Source organism: Struthio camelus, chromosome 8, assembly GCF_040807025.1.
Source record: "Struthio camelus isolate bStrCam1 chromosome 8, bStrCam1.hap1, whole genome shotgun sequence".
Lineage (NCBI taxonomy): Eukaryota > Metazoa > Chordata > Aves > Struthioniformes > Struthionidae > Struthio > Struthio camelus.
This window is the reverse complement of record NC_090949.1, coordinates 19,787,387-19,812,773: the sequence shown is the minus strand read 5'-3', so window position 1 is coordinate 19,812,773 and position 25,387 is coordinate 19,787,387. Positions and strand designations below refer to the sequence as shown.

General features: G+C 45.3%; 1 protein-coding gene across 3 annotated transcripts in view; it reads left to right on the top strand.

Moving 5' to 3' along the window:
* The first annotated feature begins 19,916 nt into the window (after positions 1–19,916).
* The window catches only part of ZNF326 (zinc finger protein 326), a 30,324-nt gene continuing 24,853 nt past the window's right edge, over positions 19,917–25,387 (top strand). Inside the window, exons 1-3 of one of the 3 annotated variants that reach the window (XM_068952566.1) lie at positions 20,144–20,347; positions 20,843–20,917; positions 24,741–24,872. Coding sequence is in view for 2 of the 3 variants with exons in the window: in XM_068952564.1 (XP_068808665.1) it covers positions 20,332–20,347; positions 20,843–20,917 (91 nt within the window). In the remaining variant the exon portion in view is untranslated. Of the gene's footprint in view, positions 20,348–20,842; positions 20,918–24,740; positions 24,873–25,387 lie in introns of all 3 variants that reach the window. The other 2 variants (XM_068952564.1, XM_068952565.1) reach the window with 2 other exon arrangements.

The window sequence follows — 25,387 nt, the reverse complement described above, 5'->3', positions numbered from 1 at the left end:
CAGAGCTGCCCTGACTTGTACTGCTATCAACAAGGGGATAGTTTGGGCCTACGGGCATTGAGCAGTCAGGCGCGTTTCAAGTACCGCTCTTACGAATGTTGCACATTTTATTGTTAATCATTTACTGTTAATCATGCTGGGAGGACTATTCTCAGCTGTAGGTAGTAGCCTCCAAATACATGCCTGCAGCATATGTTTATGTATATCAGAAGACCAATTTATGAGTAGTGATTTTCTCGCTTGTTTGGGGATACAGCTCTGTATGTTTTCCATTTGCCAGCAAGTAGTAAAGTTGGGATGTTCCCACTTCTGCAACACCAAACAGGTTCAGTAGAATAGTTGCAGTTACTGATCTGTTGTCTGCTGGGAAATTTAATCAAAAACTTTTTTTTTTAATAAGTAGAAGTTGTTAAAGCTGTAGTGGATTTAAAAAAAAAAAACTTTCGTATGTTTAAATTTTTGCACATAGATCACTTTAAAATTGCTGGACTATTAACCTTAGAAAAACTGTGGAATATACTATTGGTGTATGCTCTGTATTTACTGTTGACTGTCATTTCAGCTTCCGAGAAATTATGTGTAGGCAGGAGAAGGAGTTGGAGGAAGACAAAGTAATTAAAATATTTAGAAAAACAGTGCTATTTTTTCTTTTTTTTTTTCTTATTTTAATAGTGGAGTCGCACAGAATGTGGCCATAGATTGATCCTGCTTTAAAAGCTTTTTCTTGGTGTTTCTGATGCTCCTACTGCAGAGCTAGCACAACAATGTAGCACAACTATGAAATACAAAATTTGGACCACTGCTTTGACTAGTTATTAGCCAACTGTACTTTAGTCAACTTCTCTGAAACAAGTGCATTTGAAAGTTGATTTCAGGCTTGTGATGATCACTCAGCATAAACTGCATTCTTGATTTTAGGAGAACTTTTAGAGAGTGATGGGGTGAACTGACCATCTTCCCCGTGTCAACTCCCTCTGCAGTCTTTCCTCCTCCTTGTGACTGTTGTAGCATTCCTATTTTCTGCGTGTCATCTGACACGGTCCTGCGCTGAAGTCTTGGAAGTTCACCTCTTTTCCATGTAAGGCACGTGAAACTTCTTTTGTATATATTTGATTTAATAGGTAAGATGGTTATATCTTCCTCTTATCTGTTTTTTTAATGGGGAAAAAGTGTGTTTGCATACTCAAATCTGTGATTTCAGATATCCTGTATGGACTTACTCTTTGGTGCCTATAAATCTAAGGAGGAGGTATGAGGAGCTGCTCCCAGCAAATCTTGTAGGTACGGTTCCTAGCAGCCAGACAGCAACTGCTAATGCTCTGTTTAGGCCAGACTAAATGATTAGAAATGTATTTGCTTGCAGAAATGCAGAATGAGAATTGACTCCCAAGCAGCTTTGGAGGATTGAAGTTTGGGATTCCTTTGAAAAGAGCTATGAAGGACTTGGCATCAGAGTTTTATTATAGATGTAGTGCAAAAAGTTGCATCCTCTGACAATGAGCCAGTCCGTTGCAGCCGTGGGGCATTTATGGCTGTTCTACCTCGTCTTAAGCTGAGGGTTGACGTTCTCGCCTTTACGTGGCTGAGCAGAGCTTGGGTGGTCTGTTTGCCCAGAAAGAAATTTTATGATGGCATATAAATAAAATGGTTCTCAAGCAAGCCTGTTGTAGAATCTTGTTAAAAGGTGATCCTTAAGATTACCAGAACAAAGAATCCAGAAAAATTATTTTCTGGTTTTAACCTTGGTTGTAATCCCTTGCCTACCACTGTGGATTGTTAAAATTGCTGCATGAACTCGTGATGACTTTGTGCGGAGCTCCCTAACTGATTGGCTATTCTAGCACTACCAAAGAGTTCCCAGTTCAGACTGTCCACTTGTGCTTGTACTGTGTGTTCAGCTCTTAAACCAAAGTCATCAAACATGGATGTTGCAAAACTCTGAAGGCTTATGCTGTGACCAGTTTCCCAGGACAGCAAATCATTCCCCATGCTGTTAAAGGGAGGGAAAGCTGTGTTACTGAGTACAGTTGTTGTGTGGCAAAGATGGCACTTTAGAGTTAAGCTCAGGAATAGATTTTTCCAAGCTGATTTGCAAACATGCACCCGTTCCACGATAAAAATCATGAAAGATGTCTTTTTGGCAGAGGCGGTGAAAATAATTCCTGTAGTTCAGTGAGGCCTGGGTGCAGAAGTGGCAGCTCTCTCACAGCGCACATCAACACAATGCAGCCAAAGTGAGGATCTTTAAAACCACACGAACTGGAGTTTTGCCAGGCTGCATCTCTCCCTCCCTGAAGAGAACAGCCCCTAAGCCCTTTTACAATTACAAGAGCCAGGACCTTTGTTCTGTCTCGCCTCCAACATCACGTTGCTCCTCTATGCTGGAGGCAACGTAGGGTTTTTGGTTTAGCAATGACTGCTTGGGAAGAATGCCATCTTCTAAGTTAACACCACAGTCTCTCGCAGCAAGTCTTCCAGCATAGAGCAGGTCTGTTCTCATAAACTGAAGACACGTTGTGCCCATAAACAACAAAAACTTGAATTGGGATTGGGTTGCATAGACCATTAGAAATAAATGCATGGACGTGCTGTTCTCATAACCAGTTCTGGGTGGTTCTGCTATTTCAGGTGGATTTTTGGAATGCATTTTTAAGACCTTTCCCTAAAAACTGTCCTGCTGTGTCTCTTGAGCGAACGCTGCCGGCACAGGGTGGGTAGCTGGTCCCAGATGGCGCTGCTGGAGCTGCCGAGGCAGAGCTGGGATGGCAGAAGGGCTGGGTGGGTGCTGTGTCCCCTGCCAGCACCCTGCCGAGGCTCCCCTCTGCTGGCGGCTGCCGGATTTATCTAGCTCCTCCTAAGGTGTCATCTGTGGGAGATGCCACAAGAGCCTGTGTCCTTAGTTACAGCATCAAGGGAATGCTGTTGAATAGCACATGTTGTCAAGTGATACCTTTGAAAGGTCAGGCTCATGATAATGGGAGGAAATGCAGAATAAGGAAAGAAAACAAAAAGTAGGGAAGAAATAGTAACCTGAGAGGAGGCAGAGGTCCCCCTCCTTGAAATTTCAGAAGTTCCTGATTTTACACCTTCTTTCTAAAACAAGGGTTACAGCTGCTCATGCCTAGAGACTAGCGGGATCCCTTTAGGCACCTCAGGCTTCTTTGATAGTTTTTGCTTCCGTCTCCTAGACGTGGCCTCAGGGTGTCTGCGTGCTTTCCTTCCCCTCCTGCCCCTGTGCAAGTGTCCGCGATAAGCTCATCCCCGTCAAGCTGTCGGCGCTTATCGCAGCGTGGCGGTGCGGCAGTGGCTGCCCCCGGGCCCGGCTGCGCCTCGGAGCGCTCCGCGGGGACCCTCCTGCGCCGTCGGCGTCCGGCTCTAATCTCAGAGCTGCAGCTTCCCGGCTCGGAGGGATTCTTCCTCCCTGCTGCCGGCGGGCGATACCGGAGTGCGGCCCAGCCCTGCCAGCCCAGGGGGACTGAAGATCCCTCCCTGGCTCCCAGCCTGCCTCTCCAGGGCAGCTGCGTTAAGGTGCTGCAGAATCGGCGGCGGGGGGGCTCGGGGGGCCGGTCTGGCGGCAGCTCTCCTGCAGCCCAGTGTAACACCGCTGTTCCTGCAGCCCTCCGAGGGAAGGGTTTCCCTAACATCGTTTAAGTAGCAATTTCCATAGCTGCCCCCAGCTCTGTCCTATTGTTGTGTGTCGTAATAGCCACCCCCTCCATCTTCGTTGGAAATAGAGCTGGGTGTTTCTTACTCTGTAAGGGATGTGGAGAAGTCTTTTTCTTCTGATCTAGATTAAAACCAGTTCCTTCAGCCTTTTTTCATGCATTATTTGTTTTGTTTTTTTTTTTGTTTTTTTTGTTTTTTTTAACACTCTCGCCGCTCCTGTTGCTCTCTCCTGAATCCTTGCAGTCTGACAGCACTGGAGGTGCCTGTACTGGGATGGGGTGGCTCATCCGAAGCCTCGCGGGGGGTGAGCCCCGCAGAGCAGTTAGCCCCCATGTATGCAGAGTGCTCCTGCATGAGAAGTGCTGGTCCTGTGTAAGCCTCACGCTGTGCCTCGGGGCTACTGAACCTGCCTGCTTACACTCGAGCCAGGTGACCCTGCAGAAACCCTGGCTAAGCCAACTGCCCCGCTTCCACCAGAGGAAGGGAACCTGCATGCAGTTTTGCAATATAGCTTTGATCCAGTGGTTGAACAGGGAGGAGTGCCAGGGTGCTGCACAGCCTCAGCGTGCCTTCCCTCAGGGACAGGTGACTGTGCTACTTGGTTTTGCTGTTTGCCTTCTCTAAAGTGCAAGGGAGATATCTGAAGGTGGTGGTCTGTTCAGGAGCTCCTAGCTCTTGTCTATCAAAAGAGGTCTATGGACTTCCTCCCTGGTGTAGCTGCCATGTAGCTGCAAAGATGTGCTATGGATATATAACGCTGGGCAAGTAGAAACTCTGGGTATATACCCAGATTTGTAGGACTGTAAAGCACAAGATAGCTGGAAAACAGAGGGCCTTTAATGACCTCAGGTTTTAACCTATGAAAACTGGAAAATGTGCTTTAGCGAACGCAAAGGCAATCCAGGTTGTAAATTGATCCCTGACATTATAGATGTTAACGTGTAATTGAGACCTGAGAAAATACCAGTATGATCTGACCTCAGGAGAATGGGTTACTTCCCTTGGCCTTCTCTTACTAAAATCTGGGTAAGTAACTTGGCTTTAAAACTGAGTTTGTTAAAGTGGTGCAAGTCCCTGCTGTCCCTGCTAGACAGCACTAGTGTGGATGGAGAATTCACACATTTCCTACCTGCAAAAGTTCCTCAAACTTTCAAAGCTACTTTTGCTCATGTAATGGCTGAGTCTGTGTGTCCCTCTCTCTGCAAATTTTACCTGTCATGCAGACCATGGCTGTTTTGCCCATGTGTTGGTGGTCTCAAACTGCAGTATCTATTGCCTTTGCCGCTAGACAGAGGTGGTACCACAGTCCAAGTCCACGCAGACACTGCCTAAGTAGCCTTAGTGCACGCTCTCTCCGTGACTGCCTTTCATTCAGTTTAGGATCAGTAAAGCTAACATGATGCAGTTTTGAACTAGAACTATTCAGAAGGGGAATTAATTAAATCATTTTCTAAAGTAAGTGAAAGACTCATGCAGACAACACTTGTGCACCACTGTTTGAAACCTCCCTTTCTCCCAGCGCAAACAAGCTAGTCTGAAACAAAACAGGTTGTGGTTTTAAGGGTGAGGGGTGGGGTCTCTTCTGTCTGAAATACGCTGGTGGACACGTTTCTTCAGGGAGGCTAGGAAGGTTATTTAGTCTCTTCTGGCTGAGGGCTAAAATTAAAAGCTAAACCAGCCTGGTTTTTAGACCTGGGCTAAGGAGAAATTGCAAGAGCAGCTGGGGGCAGAGGTGGGCAGCTCTGGGTTGGCCACCTCTTCCCCTGGCAGAGGGCTATGTTCCCAGCCAGGGTATTTCCACAGCAGCTGTGCTACAGAAGTACACTTGCAGTATAAGACAAGGGCGTCTTCAAAGAAAGGTATTCCAGACTACCTTTGCACGTAGACAAGTCCTTGTGCCTCTGTGGCTTTGCTTATCTTTCTGCTTGGGTTGATCCACCTCAGCAACGTGTTTAACTCTGAATACATTTAATTAAATGTTTTTAACATTCATTACTGGGCTGCTAATTGCTGACTCACCCAGAGGAGCTCGGCAGCAAACGGGGCGAAGTGTGAAGCACTGCTGAGCCGTCCGGACCTTCTGCATCAGACCAGTCAGGGGTTCCTAAAAGGAGGGTTTCAGCCATACAGTCTGCTGCTCTCCCCTTGCCAGACTGAAACAGGGCTGGCTTAGAGGAGAGTTAGGAGATTCAGCAAGCCTTGCGTTTTTGTTAGTTTGTAGAGCAGTGCTCCTGAAAGCCTGAACGGCTGCTGCTGTTATTAGTGACATGTTGGCAGTGTGATTAGCCTGTGCAAGGCTTAAGTTCAAAGAAGCTTAAAGGATGAGTAGAGAGATGCAGACTGGACTTAGGCACTGCATGTTACAGAACTGCAGCAGCCCTATGCGATGGGGGAAGTGGTGCTTGGACAGGGGCTCTCCAGCTGTCCTTCTCCTGCCCATAGCATGTCCTCTGCTCAGTAGCTAATGGGCTGCCGCGTGAGTCGGTGCTCCTGGGAGAACTAAATGCATGGAAATATATTTAATGTGTGGCATGGCCCTGACTTTTGCCCTGTTTTTCATATTTTCTGAAGCATCTCCTTTGGCTGCTGTCAGAACCTGGAGGCACTTGGACAAAATGCTCTTGCCGAGAGTGATTTGTAAGTGCCTTCCCTCTCGTCCGGATGGCTTTGCGAAGATGGCAGACGGTCATGCCCCAAAGCATTTGCAATGTGTGGTTGCTAGCCCCGGACACGATTTAGACTCCTGATCCTGACAGTTTTACTACAGGCTGCTTGTGATAATTTTTTGTGATAGAAAAATTAATTTCTCTGTCCTTCCTTGCCTCGTGTTCTCCTGCCCTCCACAGCATATACCCCCTTTTGCTCTCTCCAGATGAGGCAGCAGCATTATCTGGCCCAGAGGTGCTGTCTGCCCCAAAGGGAGTTACTCGCCTTGGTGCGCGCCGCGTGCCTGGCTGCGGCACCCAGCCCGTGCGCCGAGGCGGACCAGGGCCCCGCTCTGCGCCCCGGCTGCTCGCTCCGTCCTCCTTCAGCGGGCGCCCGCGCCTGGCGCCTCTCGCCCACCGCCCTGTGCAGGAAGCCCTGTACTTGCTGTCTCTTGGAGTTGAGGGTTTGAATGCGCACAGCCTTTGGGGGCTGGCCAAGGTGTGGGCTGCTGCGGAGGGGACGGGAAGGCGGCTCAGACCACGGCTGGCTGAGCATCCTCCGGTCCCCGGGGCTCGGGCAGGAGCCTGGCGAGTGCTCCCTGCCTGCTTGCTCTGCCGCTGACTCAGTTCCTTCTCGCTCCCCCCCGAGCCAGTCTCCTGTTTTTCAGGCTCTCCTTGTCCCTGTGCCGTCCTCCCGACCCTCTAGTGCCGTTCTCCTCAGAGCAGACATCTGCCCTGCCAGTGTTTCCTTTCCTAAAGCAGTGGAAGTATCTTCTGAATTTGCTCTGGTCCTTGGTTATGCTGCCCTCCCCTTCCCCCCCACAACAAACCCAGCTTTCCTTCCCTCCGGCTCTGGCTGGGGAGCGACAGCCGCGCAGTCCCGGAGGCGCTGCGGGATGTCCCCCAAGGTCGCAGCAGTGCTGGCAGGGGCCCGGGGCGGCAGGGCTCCCTGCCACCACCACCTCCCTGCTCACCGGCCTGCCTGCCACGGGAAACACGTGCTTTCCCTCTCTCTTTTTCACAGGCTACTTTCCAGTTTGCTTCGCTGTCTGGTTAAAGGAGCCAGGTGTCACTGTGAGTGATTTGAGCCCCTGTGAGCTGAAGATGGGGGCATGCCTTGGTCCGTGCAGGCCAGGACCCCTTGAGGACAGGGAGGGACGAAAGGTTGGCTTTTGTTTTTTTTGTTTTTAAAAATAGGACTCTTAAGAGCGCCGTGCGCAAAAGGACCCAAGCGCAGCTCATCCGTCTTGCCTGCGCGCTGGGCGGTGCACCTCAAGGCAGCCCGAGAGCCGGCTCCTCCGAGCTGGCTTGTAAACACAGCGGTGTTTGCAGCCTGCTCAGAGCAGAGCTGGCCCTCGCCCCGGGAGCGCCCGCTGCTTTAGGAGAGGCGGCTATTCGTTCCTTCTGCTGCGGTCTCACGCAAAAGAGGGCGGCTGAACCGTCCGCCAAGTTCAGGGCTGGTGATTTGCTGTTTCTAACATTGCAGAGCTGAAATCAGGCACAGCTTGTGGGGGTAATGCTAAGATTACCTGGAGTTCGAAATGAGTCCTAACACATCATGATAAGCAAAGAAATCCCGCAGCTCAGTGTGAGGACTGTTCGCAAGGCTGCTCCGCCACTTGGCCGCAGCGCGTTTGAAGCTCGGGCGTATAATGCGCGGGGCTAACTGAGCTCCGTTGCCTCCATCGTCCAAAAACCTGGGATGGTGCTTAGAGCTTGATCAAAAGCTGGGGTATAGAGGTGAGCTGTTTCTGCCCCTGCCCTCTTTTATTTATTTATGTATTTATTTATTTAATGTTCCTAAGAGGTTTATTCTCAGTTCCTTTGGCTTTACAGCCAAAATGTGTCTATGATTTTTTCAGATGCCTTCTTAGAAATGTGCACACTCAAGCCGTTGTACACAGCAGCTCCTATTTCAACCTGCTACAAGTTTGACAGCAACCTCTGAAGTCTTTATTTTTGCTTCCCTCTGGCTTGTTTTTTTGTTTGTTTTTTTAAGGATTTTTTTTCTGGCAGAGGTTTCTTTGTCACAGTTAGGGTGATGGTGGCCTGCAATATCTTTGTTGGATTAAAGGACAAATGGCATTTGGAGTGGCCTTTTATATATTTCTGAATTCTAGTTATTTCACTGTGAGAAACTACAGGCTGTCCTGGAGCTGCTGAAATAAATCACTCCAGTAAACACTTTTCCTTCTTTTTTTTTTTTTTTTTTTGCTGCCTATTTGGAACAGTAAAGAGTCTGGTTCAATCCTTCTTCCCTATTAAGATGCAAAACTTCCACAGATTCAGAGGAATCACTCTACTACAGCACCTTACCAGTCTGTGCGGACAATTTTCTTCCTGAAAGAACGTTACTAAACATTTAGAGAAGGCCTGAGATCCCAGCTGTTTTGAAGGCACTGCCGTCGTTCATTAACTAATTTGCTGATTTATTGAAACCACAGACTTGTGGGGAACATTTCTATGCCAGATTTTTTCAATGGGCTGTTTGTGCAGGTAAAAGCTCAGTTTTGTGAGAGTTTCACAATCCAGCCCTTCAGAGTCTGTAAGAATATCCTTTCACAAGCTCTAAAAGCAGAAGTACCTGCAGTCTTTTTACTTTGCTGCAGTTCTCTTCAGAAATGAAGGACTGCATGTATGTGGTGTTTACCAGGCAAACACCAGAGCTTTAAACTCCTGCAAGTGAAACTGCCTCTATTGATTTTCACTGTCCAAGGAATGCCAAGGGCAAATACAAATGCAGTACAGAGTGTGGGTCTTAAAATGTCATTTGGGTATAGATGTCTACAGGGCCATGAGTAACAGGCAAAGAAATGTGCTTGTGGCAGGAAGATTTCAAAGCCTTATGCTGTTCCTGCCTCTGCCAATCTGGTTCAGCCAGGGAAATAGTAGCAAGTGTCCAGCCATTCAGCTCTGCCCTTGTGCCTTGATCCAGAACTAGAAAGAAACCACATGTAAGGCCATGCACGCAGTTCATGCTTTATATCCATTCAATGTTTTTTGCTGAAGCTTCAAGAAGAGAGACAGCTAGTGCTATTAGTTGGGGTGGCTTTGAGATGTGGACACTAGCCTGCTGGGAAATGACCCAAGACCATCAATTCATTTTCATTTCCCATGCAGCACTTAGATGGTGAGAGTATTGATTTAACCTGGGAGCTAGAATTCAGAGCGCCATATCCACAACTGCTGATATATAGCTCTGTCCTTCTTGCAACACAGAGCATTTGGGAAATTGCCTTAAATGTTGTCACCCGTGTGTGTCCTTTGAGGTGAGAAACGATGAACAGTGTAGAGATGGTTGCTCTGCCCCAGCCCTCACTGGGCCAGACCAATCCTGGACTGGTGGAACATTACCTTGATTGTGGCAGTCAGTTTAGGAAGTTTCTTTAATTTGCTCGAGGAATCAGGCCTAGTCGGGCTATAGAACCTCTTAGGCAACTTTAATTTCATTTTTCCCTATCCTTTCTTGAGTCCTCAGGTGAACATAATCTGGGAAGACCTGAAGGCCTGATTCAAAATTCCAAATCCTAGAGCGTGTGTCCTAAGCAATCCTGTCCCACATTTAACAGCAGGCTGTTTTCTGTGCTTTACATAAATACATGGGGATATCTGTCCTTTTCACTTAAGGTACATATATATGCCAAGGGAGAGTATGATCACAGTGCAGGGAGGTGTTCCAGTGCTGCTTGATTTGATTTGCAGTGGCGTGGATGGACGTCAGTGAGGGAGGCTGAGACTCTGTGCTTTTTTAAAGTGCCTGCAATAATACTTTCACTAGTGTTGCTAGGCCATGACTACACGTAGAAGAACTCTGCCTTCACTTGCTGATTCTTCATGCTTCTGGTGCAGAGGAATTTTGCAATTTTTTGTGTAACTTGGATTCAAATAGGTATTTTGCTTTCCTGTGAGTGATGCTTTCTCTCTTGTTTCCCAGGATGTATCTTGGAGAATTTATAGATCTTAATGAAATTATGCAAATAGGAGGGGAGGCACTGCCCAGAAGAAAGGAGAAAATGGAACAAAGTGATGTAAGCTTCCAGAAATAACATGGAAACCATTTTTTTCTGCAGTGGTGAAAGCCTGTTCTAGATGAGCAAATTCAAACTGTTCGTAGTCATACACTGAAAAGACAGTACAATCATTTGAGTGTCTTCTCATGGCTCAAGCTATAAGTTTTACAGGCACTACCACCACATAGTTTCATGTGCAGCCCCAAAGGAAGTCCATGGCTGGGAGGATTCCAGCAGGTAGGACTAGGATGGCCCCTTACAAATGCCATCTGATGAATCACACTTTTCCGAGGTGGTTGTGGAGCAGTCTTTGGCTCAGTCTCTGAATAACCCTATTAGGAGCACAGCGCAGGAAAAATTCCTTTTTGTGCCTTGTACATAAAATGAAGAGAAAGCTAGAGCTGGCTTAGCACACATCAGTTCCTGGGGCAGCCATCTCACACGCAGTCTCTGAAACACACCGGAGTTCGAGCTGGCCTTTGTACGTGTGTGTGAGCTGGGCAACCAAAGCTCTTGCGTCTAATTTCAGGTTTTAGGCGCAGCACGTGCATTTCCAAACCACTGGTTTTCTGCATGCAGGTATGTAGCAGAAGGCAATGCAGATTGCTTTGCGGAGTCCTGGCACTCTGCAACTGGTCCTGGAAATCTGGGCCTAATGTTTTGCCAGACCTAACTTTTTCCATTTGTTTTTGTGCCTGTCATGGGGAAAAAAAATATAAGCACATATCCTTCATGCTCATGGATCCCTGTTAGCTCCCTTGTAGCTGCTGGAAGCATGACTGACAAAGGACAGAGAGAAAGACAGACCGTATCTCAACCATAGGAAAAATTTTGGTTGGAGCACATAACAAGCCAGTCCATCAGTCCTCGAGTATCACGGAGGAAATGTTGACAAACATAGTGATTCTCAACTCAGGGTGTAGATGCCACTCAGGCCAGACCTTAAGATCCAGAGTAACAAGGGCAATGGAGGAGGAGGAAGATAAGAAGGAGGGGGAAGAAAATCTGATACTGAGCAGAGGCTTTCATGTCTTTTCCTGGCCGCGATTCACCCACTGTGCTGAGGTTCAGCGGATGCAGCTGTCTCCTGGCGAGACAGCCGGGCTGCGGAGCAGAGCGGGCACTTGCCAGGACTGACCTCATTTTTTTCACCTTGGTGTTAAGCTTCCCATGGGAGGTTGCAGTGGATGGGAGCTCTCCCTGAGTGATAACCTGGCTTGTCCCCATGCCTTGGGGGAGGTTGCTCCCCCGGTTGCTAGCTTGTGTGGAAAGTGTGGTCAGGTGGTTATGGGGGGCACCACGGTGCTGCAGCCTCCTGCAGTGAATAAACTCATCCTGTGTCTCAAGACCAAGGCTCCAAAGCGGGTTTAATAACACAATTATTGAATTAATAGTATGTGCAATCATCAGATGTTTTGCAGAAACAAGAGTGTTTGGCTGTGAAGCTCCTGAGTGCAGAATAATTCAAAGCACAGCAAATGCAAAGCACAGAGAAGCCTTTACTTTGAGCATTAAATCCTCTGAAAAAGGTGATGCAGGAACAGGTGCCGTACATGCAGGGTTTATGGGCCTTGAATGGTTAAGTGCTGCGGAAATTTTTGTCATCCCTGAAGTGAGTGGGAAATAGCATGCATGCAATGCAAGAGAGACTGTGGCTATTTTCTTCTCTTACGTATTTTAAAAGATTCTGCATATGTTCCCTGTTTTGGCAAAACTATGTGGTGATTCCTCTATAAAAAGTGAGTAACCTGCAAATAAATTGTTGCATAAAAGCTTGTCTGTATGCTACTGTACACACTACTATATCATAAATCTGCAAAATTAGATGGCAATTTCCCCCTCCTGTGCTGCAGGATAATACCTCCTGCAGACCAGCTCCTTCAGCAGTACTTACCAACGTAACACAATTTAATGAAAAAAAGCTGAGCGCTCTCATGGCAGGATATACTGGGCCACTGGGAAATTATTCCAGGACTGGACTACTTTGGAAATACAGGAAAAAAGATCTGAAACGTTAGGTCAACCAGTATGTTGACATTTTGGTGATTTTATCACAAATCTTATAGCAGTTAGTGTTTGCTGGAGTCTGACTCAAGAGAGCATGGAAACCTGAGCTTTAAACAGCAATAATAGCAATAAATTCAAAATGAAAAAAAAAGTCCCTCAGAGTCATGGAGAAAAGTTCAAGGATAAAGCCCTAGGGCAAAGGCTCAGAAAGTGTCATGCAAGTGCAAATTAATATACCTTCAGCCTTTATTTTTTACTTATTTTTAAGTTCCACACGAATTCAAGGCAGTTTTGAGGCACAGGAGTGTGGGCAGCCACCTAACTTTCTGAACAGTTCTTGCAGGGAAGCCTACATCCTAATCTCTTTTAAGCTCAGCGCGGCATGGAAGAAAAGGAGACACAGTCTCTTCTCTCCATTCCCTTACAGAAAAGCAGTAACAAATGTGTTACATGTACCACTGAATGGGCAGACAGAGAAGGGCAGACAGTGAAAAAGGCAGTTGGTTTCGGGTTTTCTTCTGCCCCTATGACTGTAATAAGTTTTCTGCTTCCTAAGGGATCCCTTTCACAGAATCACAGAATCACAGAATCGTTTAGGTTGGAAGGGACCTCTGGAGATCATCTAGTCCAACCTCCCTGCTCAAGCAGGGTCACCTAGAGCAGATTGCCCAGGATCACATCCAGACGGCTTTTGAATATCTCCAGCGAAGGAGACTCCACCACCTCTCTGGGCAACCTGTTCCAATGCTCTGTCACCCTCACAGCGAAGAAGTTTTTTCTCAGGTTCAGGTGGAACTTCCTGTGGTTCAGTTTCTGCCCGTTGCCTCTTGTCCTGTCGCTGGGCACCACGGAGAAGAGGCTGGCCCCATCCTCTTGACACTCCCCCTTCAGATACTTGTACACGTTGATGAGATCGCCTCTCAATCTTCTCTTCTCCAGGCTGAACAGGCCCAGCTCTCGCAGTGTTTCTTCCATAGGAGAGGTGCTCCAGCCCTCTAATCATCTTGGTAGCCCTCCGCTGGACTCTCTCCAGTAGCGCCATGTCTCTCTTGGACCAGGGAGCCCAGAACTGGACACAGTACTCCAGGAGAGGCCTCCCCAGGGCTGAGGAGAGGGGCAGGATCGCCTCCCTCCACCTGCTGGCAACACTCTGCCTAATGCACCCCAGGATACCATTGGCCTTCTTTAAAGGGCATTGTCTAGAGTAGGTCCCGTCCCATCTTGTGACTGTATTCTCAGACCTTTTTTTTTTTTTCCCAAACCCATGGATTTGTCTATACAAGTCATGTTCACAAGGAGGACTAGAAACCAAGATCTTTGGCCTAAAGAGTCTCAGCCACTTTAACTGTATGAAAAAAATCACCCCGTTATTTACTTTTTCTCTAGAAGATGTGCTCCTACATGTCTCTTGTGTTCAGCATTCTTGTCTTTAGTCACAATAACAGTATCCTAGTTAATGGTGACTTTTATTTTAAAGGGGAATGTATATAAACAAGCCTTTATGCTCTGAGATAAGTTGTGTGCTGCTGTGCGCTGCAAGTGTTATTTATCTTCATGTTATTTATTTTCTTGGAACCTCACACTTTCTTGCATATGCTCCTTCTGTCTAAAAAGTGTTTTGAATATATATGAACTAGTCAAACTTTCTAGGAAAACATTGTGAATAAACTCATGCTGTGAATGGCATATTGCTATTTCAGGTACTCTTTGTGTGTGAGAGAGTATGTGCATTAAATCTGCTTAAATGCAAAGCTTCTTGTGAGGGAAGAGTAACTGGGTTTGTGCCATTTATGATACATAAATGCATATACAGAGCGCTTGAAAATATTTGCAGTAAACATGCATGTTTGTGTTAGTTATATGGCTTGCTCATCTTTTTTTTTGAGGGACGGGAAGGATGGGTCGGGGGAGTGGTATAGACTCTTACTTGGGAGTAAATAGGCATGTAATAGTGAGCAGTAAGAAGTGCTCCAGGACATTGGTGGGCTGGCTGGTGGTAAAAGAGCAATGGGCCATGATAGTCCAGTTCTGCCTCTGCTTAGGGCAGCTACGCACTGGGATCTGCTCCTTGTGGAGCCAATAGGGCAGGCAGCCCAGCCAGAGTCCTACATACCTCCAGCAGCACTTGCCTGTGAGATTAGATAACAACTGGAGCCTGCCTCCAAGGAGTGGAAAGTAGAAGTAAGTCGTAAATCATATATACACACGAAAGCTGCAATATTTGAGCTTTGGAAATACTATGTGACTTATCTGATTCAAGGCTCTGATTTATCCTGTGATGACAGACATAAAAGCCTACTGAAATCAGTGTGGCTCTGGATGGTTACCATGGTTCTTCTGCTAGGCTCAGATGGAAGGATCCAGTTCTATATTGGTATATAACAAGAAATGAAGGCAATTAGATTTCAAGTTCTAGAAAGAATCAATGTGGTTTTCATGTTCCCACCCCACTCCCCATCTGTTAATCTCCTGAAAATTTCAGGTGTCAGTGGAGATGTATGTTAAAAATTTAAGAATATAAATATATATATTCCACTGTTGCGAATTCTGTTTTAACAGCACTGGGTAGACCGCAGAGAGGTGCTCCTGGAAATTTAAACATTATGTCAATCACATCGGCTACAAACAGAGTTAAAAGACAGAGAGTTTTGATCAAAGGCCAGAAGAAAACCCCTCATTACTGCCAACGAGATTTATATCACTCCCACTGTATACAGAGGCTTTGTCAATGTTAGAGCTGCACAGTTGCTAGTACCTGCTTGCTAACCACTGTTAGCAGCAAAGAACATTCGTTTTACAGAATTTCTTAGCTTTTAGACAATGCTTTAAATGTATCAATTAGTAAGTAGAAAACCCAGCACTCGGAAAGAGGAGAGGAGAGCGTGGGTAGTTATAGCACCAAACTATAAGAGAGCTGCGTTTTACAATAGTCATGCTCCTGCTGCAGGCACTTGGATAAATCACTGCTTGTTCTCCTACCCCTGTCCTGCTCAGAAGAATTTACAAAAACCCCACACAAACAAAACAAAACCAAGGAAGCAGCAGAACATGAATTCAAGAACAGGATGGGATTGCATAGGGACGTTCTACATTGAACTGAAACACTCTTGTTTTGGATCATCGAGAACTAATAAAGTACAATACTGTTCTGTTCCCTTTCTCTTTTTATGTCTCCGTCTTGTTTTGTTTTGCTTAGCTTAGATTTTTTCCTTTTTGCAGTCCTGCAGGGAGAAAAGAAGGAGTCTTTGTTTTAAAAGACTCAAAGCAACAGTGGCCCATTGATCATAATTAAGTCTAAAATAATACGCTTTTGCTGACCCGTTTGTATTGAATCCAAAGAATTGTATGTTATACCTGCTGTATCCTTGGTCTGCCCCTAGATCCACTTTCTTGTCCTTGAGCTTTTGGTTCTGGGACAAAACCTTTAGAAGCCCAGATAGATCTGTGTGCTTGCAAGGCTGCGTATGAAAGCATCTCCTCTTCTGATTGATGTTTAAAAAGTTTATAGGTATGAGAACACATGTTTCATAATCGGATGTTCTCTTTGTCATATATCCCTCTTTTATTTGACAGATTGTTGTCCCCATGACAACCACTTCAGCTAGCTCTAACTTCTTCAAATGGTGAAATGACCCACGGGATAGCAGTAATTCTCATCATAATATTGTGAGGAGAAGGAGGCTTTTGTGCAAATTATGAGACACTGCAACTTTGCCATAATGTGCTCGTGCCCAATTCAGAGCTTCCTGAAGTCCGTATGAATCTCTCTGCTGATTTCAATGATCATTGGTTTCTTCAGGGGCTGCTTCTAACCTTTTGTAGTTAGATTTTTTAATGACACATTATACAGAGGTGTAACTATGTTACTCTTGGTAGTAAGCAGAAGGCAAGTATGTGTACTTGTCAAAGAAGACATTTCCAGTTATTACTGAAAATGTCCTATTGAATTTCCCTTGACCGTTTTTGCATCTCTTATGGCATTTATTTTCCAGGATGCTCTAATGAGTGAATATGTTGATAGACTCGTCACAGAACAAATGTGTTTTATAGGAATAGTGGAGAGGAATCACAAAAAGATTCCTCTCTTGGCATCAAGTCCCTTGCGCCACAGATGGCAGCATTAGGTGGTGTGGTCCAGCTTCTGCTCGTTCTCAGTCTGTCAGGACACAATTTGGCCAGATTTGTGCACCTGAAAGTGACTCCTGGAATCAAATCCAAGCCCTAGGACTGGTTGTGTTGGATTTCTAGGTACCATCTCCTTTTGTGTGCTGAGATTATGGAATTCTTGCTGTGATCCAAACAGATGCTGCAAATGCTCTCTGGTCCTATCAGCCTATACCAGGAATTTGAGAGTCTTTCTGGGTTTTGTGATTGTTTAGGGTAGCTGATGTGGGGGACTGAAGGACCCAGGAGATCCTTCCCCTCCTGGGTGGATGGAGATGGGGCTGCTCCTTATACCCCTCTCCAGATCCAGCCAGGAGCAAGGCTGAGCATAAATTCCAAACAGGCACGTATACACACATATACACACATGTACACTGTACAGACACAGCCCACCACAAGCACATTACCACAGAGCGGAAGATAGCACTTTACAGACACCCACATACAACACAGAGAGCATGCATAGCCCAATCCTATGTCTAAGGATGGATGCTCAGGAAGAAAACCCTTCACGAGGGTCTCCGCTATCCTGCTCCCAGACTGCTCACCTTGCTCTCCAACCAGCCCAGCCTGAAGTTCATGAACAGATCACACACAGACACAGAATAAAGAGCTCAGTCACACATTAAATAGTTAGAAATAGAATCTAACAAGGTAGGACAGGCCATGGCGATCAGTCACAGGGCTCAGGCCCATACGCATACCGATCAGCAGCCTGCTTACATGCAAATAGCCCCTTTTACTCTCCCTTCTCCTCCATTTTCCTCAGTTCACCTCAGTCTTTTTTGTTCTTCCTTGTGCTACCTTTTTTCCTCCCTTCCCTGCCCTTGGCCCTTCTACTAAACATTCCATAGTAAGTCCTCTATCTCAAAAGTCTCTTGTTCAATCCCAATATTTCCCTCCCAGGCTTGCCATAATAAAGGCTATACTCCTTTATTCAATAGTCCCCTTATTTTGCATAGTCTGTCAGAGAGTTTCCTCTGTTGAGTACCTCAGTGGGTTTTGTAGCAGGTCAACAGCTAAATCATTCACCTTTGATAGTCTTAAGAGTAGCCGATTCAGATGGATCAGGTTTTCTGTATCTTCATGTTTAATTTGAGTAACCTTTAGCCAGATACCCTTACAGTGATCACAAATCTACATATTATGCATGGTTTCCTTCGCTCAAAGCAGCTTATTCATTAACTTCTTTCATTAGCTACCACACTTTGCCTAGCCAGATGCATTGGGAAAGAGGTGAGAAGCCACTTAGTGTATTCCTCAGCAACTCATCCTGACGCATGCGCTGAAGTCCTCAGGCAGAGAAGACATTTTAGCAGTTTTGAACTGTGCATGTTTAGGGCCACCCTGAAAATTCAATTTCTTCCCACCACAGTTGTACTGAATCGTCGCCTAAATATAGCCTTTGGATTCTGTGCGCATGTTATGTGCTAGTTTTTAACTCCTCACATTTATGTATTATTTTGCATAGAGTTGTGCCCATGCATTTTCTTGCATGGAGAAAGTCTTCAAATGTATTCTTTCCTAAGAACAGGCAGCGTTGTGTTATGCTGTGGTGAGGTGGTAGGTAGGACTAAGGCAGGCCTTCTGGGGCAGAGAGACATGGTACTAGCTGCCGCTCTGGAAGGTGCATTCTAGCAGGAATTTCTCTGACTGTACAACCCACAAGCTGGTCTACTCCCATCTGCAGGGTAGCATTGTGCCTCCTTCTTACTCCCTGTTCACAAGCACAAGACTACAGAGCAAGTTGAACAGCACTGCATCTAGCAACAGCAAAATAGCTGCAGAAAAGAGGCTGCTATGTGGCAAACATGAGAGAGACAACTCTGAACGTATGGGAGCTTGAGGAAGATGCCTACTGTGTAAGTCTCATGTGCAATGCAAGAAACTTGTCCGGTTTGCACAAGGGTGCATGTGTTAAGGGATGGGTGTGCAAACAAGCCTGCTTGCTGACTACTTGGCCCTTGAAATCACTGCTCTGCCCAAGCATAATGTATCTTTGGCTGAGAAGTCAGTGTTGAAGCCGAAGAAAAGCTTCCATTTGGCAGGGAATAACCGTTTTCTCTGCGTGTATTTCTCCTGTAATGCTGAGGGAGAGAAAGGAACTTAGATTTAAAAGAGGAGAGCTCAACAGGAAAATCTGCAGTCTACAACGCGCTTGACTCAGCAATAGCCAAAGACTGTGATTCAAGTACATTCTCAACTGCTGCCATCCAGAGCTTGGGGAAGGAAACTGTTTAACTACTTTGTCAGAATTAGGTTTTAGTTTAATGAAGAACTTGGCTCTGGACAGAGTGAGTCAAGTCTTCCTCTGCTGCAATGGGGCTTTTGTAACTTTTCAGCTGAGGAGAAATTGTCAGTGTTTCTGATGTAAGCCTGTTAGTTACTGAAGAATAGAAGAAGTCTTGTTTCCCTCAACACATACATAACAAAATCAAAAAACAGGAGAGAGTGGCTTTGCCCACCATCCCAACCTAAAGTATGCCCATAGCTTGTCCCCAGAGCTATATTCCCAGTTCTTTTTGTGTCATCTCTGCTTACTGCTGTCTCTCCTGCCAAATACCCTGTTCTTCCACCCCTCCCCCTTTTAGGGACATATAAAACATTAAGAAACTATAAAGAATGAAATATTTCTTAGCATGTGGCTCTCACACAGGACTTTGGCTTTTGTTGCATGATGATGTCTGGGGTGAATTTTGTTGTTTCCTTAAATGTTTGGCTACATAGAGGGCACAGTGGCAACTAAAATAGAAGCTTGTGTTTACCTTTAGCCTGTTTCAAAGTGTTTTAATGCAGCCTGTTGTAGAAACTAAAGTAGTATGTTCTACGATTTACAGATAAACTGGTGTTAATACGGCTGAAGTTCATCAAAGTAGGTTAACAGGGAGGATATTGCTTAAATAAGCTTTTTATTGTCCAAGGAAAGCGGTGATTCAGCACAGGCTTACTTGCATTCATTGTCTTAGGGAAAGGGGGGGGAAGCCGAGACCTGTTGACCATCCACCCAGCACGCTCGGCGCGACAGGCAAGGCAGGGCTTGGGGACGGGGTAGCGGCAGCCGCCACGGTGGGTGCAGTAGGGCTGGAAGCAGGACTACGGGCTGCGCAACCAACCCCACTGCTGACAGATTTTGTAACCTTACAAAGCTGTTTCCCAAACAAAGGTTAAAAGAGGGCTAACGCTGTTGGCAGGGTTTCCGTACGGAAGGAAGCCCTGTTGGGAGCTGGTGCGGCGCACACGACTGGACTCCTCCCTCCCGCGCACGGGATGGTCAAAGGCCTGCTCCTGCCTGGCACAGCCTTACTTCCAGTTCTGCATATGGGCAGATTTGGTACTTCTGCACCAAGGGGCGTGTTTTTACAGTGGCCCACGTGTTTCCACCAGGGCCCGAGGAGAGGAGGGGTAAAAGTGTGACTGTTTTGCCACTGCAAATCCGGAAGCTGTTCAACGCGAGTTAAGGCCTGATGCCAGAACGCAAAATGGCGGCTGCCAGGCCCCAACATGGCCGCCGCGCCGTCACTCCTCCCCTCCCCCCCCCCCGCCCCCATGACCAGGCCGATCCGGGCACCCTGCGCCAGGGCTTAATGCGGCGTCACGCGGCGGGCCCGGGCCCTTTCTCGTCGAGGGGGCGGGGCGCCGGCCGGCTCACGTGACCCGGCGCGCGGCGCCAATCGGCGCGCGGCGTGTCGGCGCCTTCGGTCTCCCGCCCCGCCCCGCCCCGCCCGGCCTCGCTGTGGTGGAAGGCGCCATTGACGGAAGCCGGAGCCGCCGCTGCCGCGCGGCCGCTGCCACCCCTGCCACCCCCACCCCGGCAGCAGGGTCCCGTCGTCGCCGTCGCCATGGACTACGGGGAAGGTGAGGGCGCCCCCCAGAGCGAGGGTAGGGCCCCGCCGCCGCCGCCGCCACCGCTGCCGCCGCGGGCACCGGCCGCGGTTCAAAATGGCAGCGGCCGCTTTGTTCCGGGCAGGACGGAGCTCCCCCTCCTCTCCTCGTCCTCGCCGGCCCCCCGGGCCGGGGGCGCTGCGGCGGCGGCGGCCGGCGGCGGGCGGGCTGCGCGGGAGGAGGGCCTCGGCGGGCGGCGCGGGCGGGCGGCGCGGGCGGGGGCGGCGGCGGCGGCGGCCCGCGGGCGAGGCGCCTTGGGGCGCGGGCGAGCGGGGGGAGAGGGGCGAGGCGGCGGGCGGGGGCGGCGCGGCGGAGACGGGGGGAGCTCGGGGCGAGCTCCGTGAGGCGATCGTGTCAGGAGACTGGAGATCCGACAGGAGAGAGAGCCGCTTCTTGCTGCGGCTCCCTGTCTCTCCCCTCCGGCTCTTGCTAAGCACTAAGTCATTCTCACTGACCCATCCTCTCCAGCTGAAGACAGAGATTGGAGATTCCCAGATACCCCCATGCATTGTGGTGTGAACATGCCCAGTGGGTCAGTCTCAGGTATGAGCTATAAATACATATAACCTGTAAAAAAGCGTTGGGGCTAAACAGACAGTGTTGACCAAAAAACCGGGTTATTAAAATTACATAACATGGTTTGACTGCACATGTTGTTTTGTGGAGGAACTGTAACTGGTTGGGAGTGCGACTTGATTTTCAACTTGGGCATGTCAACATGAACTCCTGCTTGTTCCAAAGAAAGCAGAATTATGAGGTGTTCAAGGAGTGGGGATGGGGGGGTGAAACAGACTTTCTTACGCTAATAGTGTCTGCATAAATCAGTATTTTGCTTTCATATGGACTACTGTATTTTTTCTTGTTGCTTATCTCAAAAAAATTGTAGTAGAAATAAGGTTTGAGGATGTTTTCCCCTTTTATACAGGCATGGGAACTGGAACTGTGGTGTGTTGTTATTTTTTCTTTTTTTTTTTTTCTTTTTGAGTTACTTTAGGTAAGGATTCGGGAAGGCGTATAGGAAGCCTATAAAATAAATAGGGTATAGGAAGCCTATAAAATAAATAGGGTATAGGAAGCCTATAAAATAAATATGAGACAGCAAAAGCCAGCTCTTGTTTTTATGCTATCAAAAGTATCACACAGATGCAACCAATAGGAGTACATGTTTGCATGATGCCTAATTAGTTTTTGTAAGATGAATAAGAGTATGGGTTTATTAAGACTCAAATGATTTGACATCTGTATTGCTAGCATGTAGGCAAGTACTGAAAGGATGTTAATATAGTAATATAACAACTTTATATTTCAGAATGTAAACTGTCCGTGAGCTTTATTTAGAGGCACTGTTTAATAAGTTGTAACTGTAGGATCTCTTAATATGCTTACTGGCCATTATATGGAAATAGCATGTTGGATTACAGATGCTGCTTTGATTGCAGTATGGTCATTTTTATAATACGCTTCTTGAGTCTGTAGCTCCTTTATCAGTAATAATGTTTTAGATGCATCTTTCTTCATAGTAAAATAAACAAACTCTATCCTGTTTTATAATCTTCTGTGTTGGTTCCTAATTAAACGTCCCCTAGATCTGCAGTAGAGAAGGTGGTTCTTAAGCGATACCTTAAGTATCTTATTGGAACATTCACTATAGCCATTAACCAAAACTTGCTTTTTGAGATCTGCTGCTGACAGTAGTACAGTGAATCCAAGCCCATTATATGGCAAGTAACTGGCAAAACGTATATTGCATAATTAATTTGTTATTTTCCTACGCCTCTGTAAGCCTCTTTTCCTTTTGTAATAACTATGCTTTCCATTCTTCATAATTGTTGAACAAGTTTAAATCTGATGTATGTAGTTTGAAATATTTGACATCAATGTTTGTCCATTGTACGAAGGTTAGTAGGAAATGAACAAAGCTTTGTCTTACCCCGAGTCTATACAGCAGGCTAAATGTTATTTTGTAGGGGTCCAGTAGATGGCAACAGAGGATGGATGTTGAGCGTTTTCTTCTGAGTTCTCGTTTGAGTTCCTGGCGTGATTCTTCCTATTGACCTTTTTTTTAGCCATTTTGAAGCATGCTTTTTATTGGGTAGCAGATTACTGCTGTCCAATGTAGTTTGTCTGGAAAAAAATGGTGCTTACTGTTGCACGATGAATCCTTAAGCATGCTGTGATCATTGTTGATTACTAAAAAATATTATATGGAAATTTACCTGGCTTCAAGCCTGTACTTCTATTTTTTACTTTTTAAAGATTTTTTTTTTAATTTTACTGAAGTTAATTTTTTCATTTATTATTCGTTACTGCAAGATCTTTCTCACTTCCCTCATGCTCCTGCTTTTTCAGTATGTTCCACATGGAGAACGTTGTTAGAAATGATTTTGTTTCTTTGTGCAGTGAATGTATTTCCAAAGTTTTCTACTCTTGACCTTTTCCTTTAAAAGTATCTGTCGCTCTTGGACACCTCTGTATAGAGCGAAGCTGATTTTTTTACTTCCCAATTCTCTACCTAAGGGAAAGATTGTTTTTTTTTTTTAAATATTTTTATTATTTTTTCCCCCCATTACTGGATAATGAGGTGTCATTTTGCAGCTATGGTAAATAATCTCTCCACTAAATATACATTTTTTCCAGCTTCAAACTGAAAGGATGCATATTCATTAACATTTTAATTTGTAAATTGAACATGTTTTTGGACACCTGTTCTTTTAGTTTTTAGAATATATTTTTTCCCGTTGTCATAACTCTTTTCCCCTCTCCCCCCAGTAGTCTTTAAATATGAATTGGAAACTGGAAAAGCAGGGTAATTCTTTCTCTGCTGTTTCATACCTGTACTTTAGTTCAACAGTTAATTCATGCACACTATATTTGTGTGAGAGACTACAGATATCAAAAACTGATTTATCCCTCCAACAAACGCGTGTTTCAGATATTTTGTCAGTGACTTCCATCAGTTCAGAGACTTACTTTTTCATTTGTTTTTAAACTTTAGGAGCAAATAAGAACCACTTTTCCCTCTCCCTGGGATCTGTACTAGAATTTCAGCCTTGCATTTCACTTCAGTATGTATTTGTGAGGAGTGATAAATCCTCTTTTTCTAATTTAAAAAAAAAAATCATACCTTGATTTGTTGTTGTTTTTAATAGTAAATCTTAGTTTAGAGATTGCTAGTCTAATCAAACTCTTTCAGGTCAGGTACCATCTTGTGGAAGCGCTGGTCATTGTACACCTACATTATTTTCTTGTCTGTCCTTTCTTATCTTAACCTACCCCACATGTAACAGGAACTGTACTTACTCGACTGCAGGAAAGAAGGTTGAGCAACTTTTGCTTGTTCCATCTGAATTTTATAGGTGTTTTTCTTTAAGAGAAATAATTCAGCAGCAACATCAGGTTAGAATATATGTCTCTGTGTGTTTATACCTTGTAAAATGAATGTTTTCCAAAGAGGAGGTTCAAAACAAGCTGAATTGGTGTGTTGACACAAGTGATTCATTTCTCTGGTGATGTAAAAGGTGACAAGGCTTTCATTGCTATTTATAAATTGTTTTTATGTGAAGGGAGATAAGTGGTGTCCTCTTTGAAAGACTTGAAACCTTAACACTTCATTTACAAACCAGATAATAGTTTAAAAATTGAGCTGCTGATCTTCTGATTGTATTTGGTGTAATTAGCTAAATATTTTGGCTGAAAGATGGAAAAACTTATATGAATCTTTTCTTTAATTTTACATTTAGATGCAGTTGATACTTAAAGGCTAAAAACTAGGAATATCTTTTTATAGTTTTGGTCAATATTAAAATGGATGAAAAATATCTCTTTAAAGGTTTCTTTGATAAACAGTTTATATGTAAATTTAAATGAAGCTGATGTATCCAAACTGTTACATTGCTTTCAGTTTGAGATTCTGCAATGTAATTCCTGGCTGTTATTTTCCAATCCTTAAGTACATATTCTCTTAGCAGGGAAGATGTTTCACATTTAGTAAGGTTACATTGAAAATGAACTTTTGTACATCTTTACCGGTGGTTACCACATAACAGAATAATGGACAAGGAACCAGGTGGCAGACTGAGCAAACTGTTTTGTGCGAGTACTGCTATTTTTTATACTCTGTCTGTCTTGCTCTAATAAGTAGAAGAAAGTTGAAAGTTTTACACTTTCCCAGAGGACGATGCAGACAGGATTTTGATGTTTGTGGTTGTGAGGTTTTTCAGCTAATAGGTTATCTTGAGACTGGAATGATTAAAGCAATGTAAGTGGTTATCATTCAGTTACCAAATCCAAAAATTGAAATCCTTTTATTTTGGTTCTCTTTAGTGAGTATTTTCTGACTTCTTGTACCCTTTCCCCCTTTTTTAAGGATAAAGCCTATCTGGAAAACCAACTTCCAAAGTAAAGAAAAGCTTGATGCCTGAAGAAATACTGCACTATTTATTTGAATGAAATGTCTTTGTCAAGCTCTGGGCATGAATATAGAATCTGTCTATCTTTGGTAAGGTTTGGAGCTGACAAAATGACTGAAAGGGAGTTCAGTAATTAGGATGATAGGCTACTGCTCAGCAATCTGGAACAGTTAATGAAATAGTCAGAGGGAGAATGTAAGACCACCTGTATTAAGTCAGATAAAATATATCTGCCTCTCTCCTGCCTCAGCAATGTCCTGTGTGCTGCTCTGTCCATTTGGGGATGTGGAAGGAAAAATACAAAAATAGAACAAACCTACAGAGATACTACTTTAGTATGTTTATATGCCTGCCCTGATTTGCAGCTTGGGGACTTTATAAACCAGAGATATCTTTGTGTTCAGCATTCCTTGAGTTTCTTGTCAGTGGACTTATTCAGTTCCTTCTGAAACCCATGTAAATTCTTAATAATAACTTGTCACAGAGAAGTTCCATGGCTTAAGTGTCTTTTGTGAAAAAGCATCTGATTTATCTTTTAGCTTGGTACTTCCTGGTGCGGTTTGTTGCCTCCTATTTCTTATTTTAGAAGACCGTGGAAGTGATC